At 36.0% G+C, this 10060-nt stretch overlaps 1 protein-coding gene across 4 annotated transcripts in view; it reads right to left on the reverse strand.

Moving 5' to 3' along the window:
* Positions 1–502: 502 nt before the first annotated feature.
* CD44 (CD44 molecule (Indian blood group)) overlaps positions 503–10060 on the reverse strand; it is a 50392-nt gene continuing 40834 nt past the window's right edge. For all 4 annotated transcript variants that reach the window (XM_017813704.1, XM_017813695.1, XM_017813686.1 and 1 more), the window contains 3 exons: positions 7081–7203; positions 5744–5822; positions 503–3786 (listed from right to left, as the gene is read on the reverse strand). In XM_017813704.1, the coding sequence (XP_017669193.1) occupies positions 3570–3786; positions 5744–5822; positions 7081–7203 (419 nt within the window). In that variant the 3' untranslated portion in view covers positions 503–3569. The remainder of the gene's footprint in view (positions 3787–5743; positions 5823–7080; positions 7204–10060) is intronic.

Genomic DNA, 10060 nt, shown 5'->3' on the forward strand with positions numbered 1-10060 from the left:
GTCAAACCCTTGAATTGTTTAATAAAGACTAAGAAATAATTATTGCCTAATGGCCTCATATAACTTAAAATAAACCCATTAACTGCCGACTTACAAAATATCTCCTAATCTGTGTAAGCTGAGACAGTACACAGCTTCCAGAGGATTTAATTTCTTTCTTTCATCTACAGAAAAAATAATTAGGACCAGCCCTGCCCAGAATGATATGCACTAAAGGGACATTTGGTAATTGTCTCCTAATAATATTCCAGGCAACATGCTTAAAACTAATTAGTACAGAGGCTGATGTTGTTGAAAAGGAACACACAAAAGACAGCCATATCATGTGAAAAACTGCAAAGTCACAACTTTGGAACTGATATTGTGGTAAGGGTTTAATATCCACACGGGTAGACATGATGGCCACATACCCTTTCTAAGATCTTCAAGAAAATACAGATGAAACAATCACTCTGCATTGCTTCATGAAAAAAATTATATTCTTATAAAACATAAAATCTCTCTCTTGCATGCATCTACTGCTTTAAACAGTATTTTCATTGGTCTGGATTACATTTATTTGAAACTTTTCAAGACAAAGAATTAACACAAGCTGATCACAGGGTCTGACCTCCTCAGCATTTTTAGAAGAGATCCTCATACTTGCTAGGCACCAGGGATAGACCGAAAACCAATTTGTCTGTCAGCACGCTGAAGGAAGGGCTGGGTGCTGTGCTCTCTAAATGCTGTTGGTTCAATGAGCCAAGAATAGTCCTGCAGGTCTTAGTGGGTTGATCTGAAATTGAATCAAGCTGATGTCTGCTTCTGGGGGGAAGCTGACTTGATCACCAACTCCCAGAGCATCTGTGGAGCCTATGGAAGGCTGGCAGAGCAGAAAAGGTCACATAGCATTCACCTCAGCCTGGCTTAGAATTTGCAAGCAGAAAAAATTATCACAAATACTCAACATGACTATCCTGCTGAATACTTCTTTCCCACTAATAGCTGGTCTTACTGTTTATCCTCAATGTGGAATCAAGTTTATTTTGGAAGCTTATTTTACAGTTCAATGTGTTTTTAGCAATACTATTGCTAGTTACAATTTAGAGATAATATTTTCTATCATTCTGATTAATCTGTTAAATAAATATGCAAATATATCAAGTGCTCTGTATAAAAATACATACACACAACAAAAAACCCCTCATATAATAAAATCAAGATTAATAAAAATATGTACTATATTACACATATGAAACGTAGTTTTGAAACTATAATGAAACAATCACACATGAATCACAGGACATAATCTAAAAAGAACCAGCATATATATAATAATGGCAGTGCCTCTGTAAAGACAACTTGAGCATCTCCCTATTTAAAAATATATAAAAAACCCAACCAGTGTTGTCTGTGCATTTATAGTTCCTGGACATAAGGTAAACTAGGAAGAAGTTTGTGAGATTCTTCATTCAACATCTGTATAGGGAGATGAATAACATCACAAACTTTTTCTTTTTCTAAAGGAGAAATTTAGGCTACAAGACAATGAAATATCTCCTTTACATTAAGACCTATATTCATTTAGGACTTAAAGAGAGGAATAATTCTTACTCTGGATCTCCATACTTACTGAAATGAGTACCTAACACCAGTTTAAACATAGCCTTCAACAGAACATTTTGATTTGTAATGACAAATAGAAAAGCTTGCTTAAAAACATCACAGGGATTAAACAAAAACCAATGCACTGTTCATAGATGAAATATGCTGACCTACATAAAGTCAGACAACATCCTATGCATATTTTAAAACCTCTGCTTGTCCTGGGACCTTTTGCCCAGGCGTAAATTGCCCTGAGAAGATCTGCCTGCAGATACCAGGGCACTGAGCATCTCAGTGAAACACATGGGAAACTGCTGGAGGACTGCAATTCAGAAATATAATCGACAGTCTTGTGCTTTATGTTCCAGTAAAGATCAGTGCGAGCTAAAGTTAGTATTTAACCAGCTCAACACTCATCCTCCAGACTGTTTCAGATTGAGAACATAAAATAAAATGCTTTAGCAGAACAGTTTCAAAGACAGATGCTATGGTCAGTGAACAGGAACACTTGCATAACCCTGCTACAGGCCATCCCTATCCAACAGCTGACGCAGACCACAGGTTGCAATTACTTAAATTGTTTTTACTTGCATTTTCTTGGGGCAGCCCAATTAGAAGTTATCATTCCAAACTGCTTGCTTAAAAATAGCACAGACCACTGGTAGTAAATAAGTTTTTTTCTGACAATTCATATCAATATAATGCACAGCATCATAGCTTAATACAAATACTTTACATAACAGACACAAAAGGACAAAACACAAGCATATAACAATGCAGCTTAGCTACTCTACTATATTACATGGCTGGGAGAGTTTCCTTTCATTTTCTTTGACCTTTTCTGTAGAATTTGAATTTCTGGTACCGATATGCAAGCAATGTTTCTTTTTAAAAGCAGATGGAAAAAATGTAGATGAAATAGAATTCTGAGGAAATTAGTGAGATCATAGAAAAGGAACTTTTAAAATATCAGCAAACTGGTGTGACATAATAATAATAAGGGAAACAATTTTACTAGGCTCAGCATCTCCTAAGTAAAATGGAATAAAAAGTAAAATATCTAAAATAGAGACCCATTCTTCAAGAATAAAATACTGTCATCTTCCCCAATGATCTCCAAATGCTTGATTTGTGCATGTGTGCTAGAGCTGGGGTCATTTTGTTTCATTCATTATCATAACTAACAGACTCATTAAAAACATGCACAAACTTGGACCAATGAATGAGGGAGGGAGAAGACCAAAGAATATCTCAAAAACTCAAGGATAATTGTACAGGTTGCTAGGATGATAAAGTATAGAACTTTATTATGTATCAGTTCACGTTTTCATCTCTTTATTACCCCTCCCGAGAAGACTTGCTGTATGCCCATAGTATCATTTAGAAATAGAGATAAATAAATTTTGTCCTTCTGGGTTTCCCTCATTGCAGACCAAGCCACACATAATTACAAAATGTCACTTTCTGTTTATAGTGGCAGATTCTGAATGCACCCTCTGCTCTTCCTGGCTGGAAGGCATTTCTGAAGGATTCTCATGTTTCAGACATTATAGAGCATGCCTTTTGGGTTTAGACTTGATTGTCACTCTTGACATTTTTTCCTCACTTACTCTTGTATCGTGGCAAGTTTAGTACCTTGTATGTTTCTAAGATGGAGTGACTGGATACTTCTTAAGCTGCACACAGTGAAGACCTTCCATCTGGGGAATAATGACGTAAACTTGTATATCTCCTAACATCCAGGACACAGTGAAAGTCCTCTGTGTAGGGACTGGGAACTGAAAGCATTATGCAACTCTTGGGGCGTATTTCAGAAAGCACATGTCAATTTTTTAACCCTGGCAACATTGTAAAGTGATTAAAAAGGAATAAGACTTATGTTTATTTTCAAAAGACATCAGTAGCAGAGTGCATCTGTGAATTCCTGTTCAAGTTCCACATGATTTTGATTTCCCCAGCCTGATCTACTTGGCAACATGGTACCATTACACTCCAGTCTTCATGTCAAGGTCCTGATGATTTTGTGTTTCATTAACAGTCAGGAGTTCATCACATGCTTGTGTTCGGTCATTTGACCGTTCTTTATGAACCAAGTGCACCATTTCTTGTGATTTGCTGATGTCTCCATTTAATGCACTTGACTTCCTGTCCTCCACTGCCCCTTTCCCGTTGTTAATCACTAGCTTTTTCTTCTGCCCACATCTAGAAAGAAATAAAAATAAAATACTATTAATAGAGACTAACAGAAATTAGAAAAAAATTGAAGGTCAATATTTAGGAGAAGGTGATTGGAAAATAAACTTGTGTCTGCCAGTGCAGACTTACACTATGCAAAGTTTCTCCATATCTCATATTTTAGTTTTGAAAGTATCCAAATGCATAACATTTGTCAGAAGCTCACTTATTCAATTTATATCTATTTTTCCTACATATAGGAATAACATTCATTACTGAATGCCAGAATTCTTTTTCTAACCTTTGAATATATCCACATTTATGAACTTTGTATATATCCCACTATAAGGACACACCTTTGAAAATGCATGAGTCCTCGAGGGAGTAGAAAATTCAGATCAAGCTCTCACCTCATTATACAAAACAACTCTCTTTTTCTTTGTATTAGCATGTCAAGCCTAGAAGCCAATGAGCAGCAAGGAAATACGGAGCACTACTGCTGCTATCTGCAGCACAGTTCCTTTTGATGTTAAGGTAGGAAACAAGTACTGTGCCTTTAAAGTTACACTCACTGCAGTGATGCCCAGTAAACTTTATATATAGCTCTGAATGAAAACACACACACACACACACATTCCTTTAGAAAGTCACCAGTCCAAAACTGATGCATGCTGGTCACCATGGGCTGCATATTCTTCAATGCAGTAAGAAAGTACTAGTTACAGCTCTCAGGTTTGCTTCAGACTGTTAAGATGACTCTATGGCTACACACTGTTGAACATTCTACATTTCCTCAAACAGTCTTGTGTAAACTGAATATACAAAGCACAGCTCTCCTAAGAGGGACAATGTCTCTGTGAAGTTGTACTTTTAAGTGCTTCTTCTTAAAGGAAGCATATTTTGCCTGAATTACTAATTTGGCAGTTCGATTATACTATTATGCTTCAAAAATACTATTTTCTTCATGCTTACTTTTTCATTTTCATAGATGAGGGTTATTTTATCTGAAATACCTCAGTTCCCTGTGCTAATGTTACACACACCCTTGGGAATGATTTTCTGCTCTGTAGCCATAAAACGCCAAAGGACACCAGCAAGGAGCTGTGGAGATCCACAGCCTCTTCAAAGAGCAGCTCAGAGTGCTTTGCAACCAACAGACTAGGAAAAAATTTGCTCACTATTTCCTGAACAAAAATCTCCACATACTATATAATTACTACTCCAATAAAAAAAAAGAGTTCAAATTCAACATTCAAGTAGCATTCAATAGTTACTCTGTTAAAGGGCTCAATTTTAACATTCAAGTAGCAAAAAGCTATTGAAGACAATCGAGAAGTAACCCCAGAACAGCGTCCAGAGAAAAGAAAGATGTAAGAACTTTAAAGCCTATGCTTTAGGTTAAGGTTTTTTCAAATTTCCTGGCTAACTTAGCACAGATCACTGCACCTTTTCATTGCTCAGTTTCTTCATCTGTAAAGTAGAGTAAATAAAGCTATTGAGAGCTCTGATAGCAGTGTTAGAATATATCCTTGTGACTGCCAGCTATGATACTGACTCTTGTTCAGAAGGAACAGATTAATCCTGGGATAGCAATTGTCCAGTACAGCCCTCCACACTGTACACGGACAACACTGTTAATGGTGGAAGATTATACTCAGCTCATCCTGTGGTTGCTACTGTCTATGTGCATCTCACGGTTTCTCTCTCAGTGAACAGGATTTTCCCATTAATATCTAACAGAAAGAGAATAATTTTCTGTGATCTATATACACTTAATTTCCATTTCCAGGACCAAATGGTTTATACAGCTGTTTATACAGCTGTTTATACAGCTACTGATGTCACATGATTCCATGTGAGTGTGGAGGCTGGTGTGTGACCTGTGCAGGACATGGTCACCTGGGCTCTCACACCCCAAGTCACAGAGCGTTGCAGAGGATGCTCTTTCCTGTATTATATTTTTCTACTCTTTGACCAAGCTTACCTTCTCCGACTGTTAACAGCAATGCACACTGCAAGAATCAATACAAGTGCCACAAGAGCAGCCACTATGATCAGCCATTCTATAGGGAGACATGAGGAAGGGGAGAAAAGCATGTTAACGTCGTATCTCATGTAGTTTTGCAAGAATCTCATGTAGAACTGCAAGAACACAATTGCTTCTACTTTCATTAAACTGTCACTCTTTTCCTGCTTTGGATGGATATTTGTTCATTTTACAAAATGTTTCTGTGTAAATCAAATAAATTTTCATCACTCAGCTATACACAGGCCAACTCAGATTAAATATCCCATCATTGTTATCACCCGTAAGTACTGCATTTTGGTGGGCATAGGTGAAGAGGAGCTGTATCACTGACTCACTCCAAGAGCAAAAGAAAAGGTTTAGCATGACACATCTACAAGAAGTAGGACAACTTCTAGTACATTTTTAGTAAAGGAGGTTTCAAGACCTTCCCAGTAGCCTCTTCTCTGCTACCATTATAGCCCTACTACCATTACAGATGGAGGTCCTCTACAAAGAGCTAACTCCTTGATTTTGTTTGTTTGAAACAGGTCTCCCTTTTTTAACAAAACTCTTACACTTTATTTGAAACAAGTTACTACTTCTAATTAGTTAATTATTATTGGTCTGTGGTGAAAAATTGATAAGCATTCTTTTTGTAGCGTGGTCTTCTTATATCTCCCTTCAGTTTTCTCTGAAAATGATGGGTTCTTCAGAAGGTGCTTCAAAGGTTACCTTTCCAAATTTTTCTGTATGCTCTTCTCCATTTTTTTGCCTGTGAGTGAACAATGCCTTCAACTGAACACAGAGCTTCAGCTCTGGACTTGCTAGGTCTAAGTAGAATGAGATAATTACTTTCTCTGTTTTAAAAATTACTTTATTGCTAATATGTCCCAGAATATATTTGCATTCTTTTGCAACTGTATCATGGTGTTGGCTTCTTTTTATTTTCTTTTATTCTGCAAACTCTATTCTGCAACACCTGGCTCAGCCATCATTTTTACTGAACATTCTCATGGATACAATACTGTGTATAGATCTTTAATGAGATTTGCCTGATTTCTTATCAATTCATAAAAATATTTGAATCTTAATCCCATTCTCCAAATGCATGGTTTCTCTCATCTCAATATTGCTGGAAAATTTTATGAGTTATAATACGTTCCATTTTTTAGACTACTAGTGAAGTGCTGAATATTATTTGATTCATAACAAAGCCTGAACAATTGTACTTTACCTCATTTTCATCTCTTACTTTAGTTCATACGAATGCAATTCTGTACTTATATTTTTAAAACATGACTTCACAAACCTACCTGGTACACGGGCCGACCTTGGCTGTGAATCTATTTTTGTTGTGGCAGTCTCTCCAGGGAAAGTAGTGGATTCATAATGTCCCTTGCGTGGTCCTTCATTACCATATATACTAGAGGTAGAGCCTAAAGACAAGAAAAAAACCTCTCCATTAGGCCAAATATGCTTAGCAAGTATTTAACAGCAAGGTACAAAGACTATGACTTTCACAATTAAAAAAACATATTCTGGGAAGTTCATGCTGAAGCAACTTATAGTACTGAAGTATTTATACTGAAAACTATTACATATAAGTATCATACTCATCTGAACTATGGCTAGCTTTAGTATTTTGAAAAATAAAACTCATGGCTTTCCCCTCTTGTCTCCCTTATATGTTTCTTTTTTTCTGGTGAATCAAAATGTGCTTATGATTGCCTAGAAATTTTCTGAATAAAATGTAAAGACATAGGTGTTGGCAACTTTTTAAAGAGGCTTTTGTCATACAGGTCAAACATCTTGTCTGTTCCATGGGGAAAACAGAATGAGAAAGTAGAGAGAGAGAGAATTTTAGTTTTTTATTTAAACCTAAATGGTTTAAATGGAGAAATTTTGAAACTATTAATTCTATTCCGACACAGGATAAAACTGAATGTTAAAACTCTAATACTCACATTAAATAGAATGACAGCTCTCTGAATGGTTGTAAATTATCAGCAGAATATAGATACAGTCATTTCATTTGGGACTACTACTTCCTTATCACTACAAAAAATATATTACAGATTTCCACTTCTCTGAATTCTTCTAGAGTCTTACAGAGTAAATTAAGCACTGACTCTATTCAGCTGTAAAGTTCTTTTTCTTTAACACACATTGGAACTAATTTCTATCCAGCATTTCTGATCTCCTTTCCTAGTAACAGCTGGCAAATACAAAACCAAGAAGAATGTTTTTCCCCTCTTGCTTTGCCAGAAAGCAGCTCATGAATCTTCCAGATGTTTTCATTATTTTTATTAACAAGAAACTTATTGACTGGTGTGTTGTTTGGTGATATCTCACAACAAAGGACAGAGCAATAATTCAGCAGCTAAGGATCCCAATCTAGTTTCAAAGAAAGCTGACCAAGAGGAACATACTAACTTGTCTACCCCACATCTCAGCAGACTCTTTAAGGTGCTTTATATCATTCTTGAAAAATGCCAGAGCTTTTCCTTCACAAAGCCCCTTAGAAAGGCAGCATTATTAAAATGTGTGTGCTCAGAGAATGTGCTACATTTGCTTTTCCCCTGAGCACTGAGAAGAAGAAGTAGGATTCAGTTGTGTCCTCTGCTGTTTTGGTCTGGGAAGGTGCTTGCAAGTGGCAGGGAGGGATCCTCAAAAGCTCTCTGCATTTTATTTTGGTAACATACTAGGGTTTTTTCTTTATGGACACTTATTTTTGGGGTTCCTTCGGGGGACTGATTTGTTATTCTGCGGACACTTGGACACTTAGTGTGATGTCAGACCACAGCTTAAACACTGCTGTAGAAAAAAAGCAAGAGAAACAAAGTAGTATAGTATATCAAACCATCCGTCTGTTCAGAGAAAGTCTTTAACTGTAGCCTGCCAATATATTCAAGAATCTTTTCCATTCCATTACACCAATATGAGGCAACATTACAAATGAATGAACCATTCAGTAAATAATTTTTTTTTTATAAAAATGGTAGTGTCCTAGTAATTCCCTTGTGTTGTGTTTTTAAAAAGCATCAAGAGAAAGTAAATGAAAAAAGGCAGAGTTTTAGGAAAATGGCCTTTTGCCAGGGCACTGACAATGCAAAGATTCGATGCGGATATTCACATTGAAAATTATCTTCAAATCAGTTCTTACATGTTCTGTGTGCTCAAAACAAAAAGGTAGCAAAAATCTTTTCATAATGTGTAATGTCTGCACATAAAATTAAGGAGGCAGCTTGGATTAACTGAGTGAACAGGGCCAGTGAAAGTCAAGAAATGAACTTGTTTTAGTAGGAAACCATTATGAAAAACAGATTTATCTTTCCAATAAAATTCTATTTTGCATTTATACTGCTATGCCTATGTCAAAATACTATAACCAAGCAATTTTGACAGAGTTGAATTTACTGGGTTTATACAAAATTTTTGGAAAAAAAAAAGTAGGCCAAGTTCCATCTCACAATGTATTAATTAATTATTAATAACAGAATTATCTTTAAAGCGTTTGCTGTATAATGCTCTAAAAACATAGGTACCTAACCTTCCTTATGTGCAAAGAATGTCCACAGAGCATTGGCCAAATTCTACCCTGGAATGGTTCCACTAACTTCCAAGAAAGTGCATGAAAACAGTGTTTGGATTAGCAGCTTTTGGAAAAGAAAAACTAAAAATCCCTTACGGTTAGGATGATCATTTGTATGGAACCTACATTTGGAAATAAGGAAAAGTCCCTTAAGTTTGCAAAAAATTAGCATGTGACCACACATAAAAAAATACCAAGGGATACATGTAGTATAATAAGCAAACACTGTTATTGTTAATTGCACTAACTTTATCAGAAGAATAACCCTTTAATAAAAAAAAAGTTGTTCTCAAATGAAGTGTCAGTTACAGTCCAGTAACAGTAAAGAAAGGCAAAATGTTATCACAAATGTATTGGCATGAGGAGAAAGTTTAGACTTCTTCACGTCAATAACTGTGTTACCACATACTGATAACACAAGGTTATTTGCAAACAACTATTTACAACCTTTTAGCAAATACCCTTCATGACATCTTATCAGCAGGTTATAAACAATAGCAAACCCGCAAAAGGAAATCATACTATGACAACAATTTACAATTACGGTTAGTACACATGGGCTTAGACAATAGTCATTGTCCACAATAATAACTTACTGACGGATAAATTAAAATGTTCATAATTCATTGTTCTTACTAGTAGTAAGAGGAGTCTGCAAGCGATTAAGATGGTCTTCAGTGTCTGGAAGAATTGCAGGTATC

Source organism: Lepidothrix coronata, unplaced genomic scaffold (assembly GCF_001604755.1).
Source record: "Lepidothrix coronata isolate B3197 unplaced genomic scaffold, Lepidothrix_coronata-1.0 Scaffold1, whole genome shotgun sequence".
Classification (NCBI taxonomy): domain Eukaryota; kingdom Metazoa; phylum Chordata; class Aves; order Passeriformes; family Pipridae; genus Lepidothrix; species Lepidothrix coronata.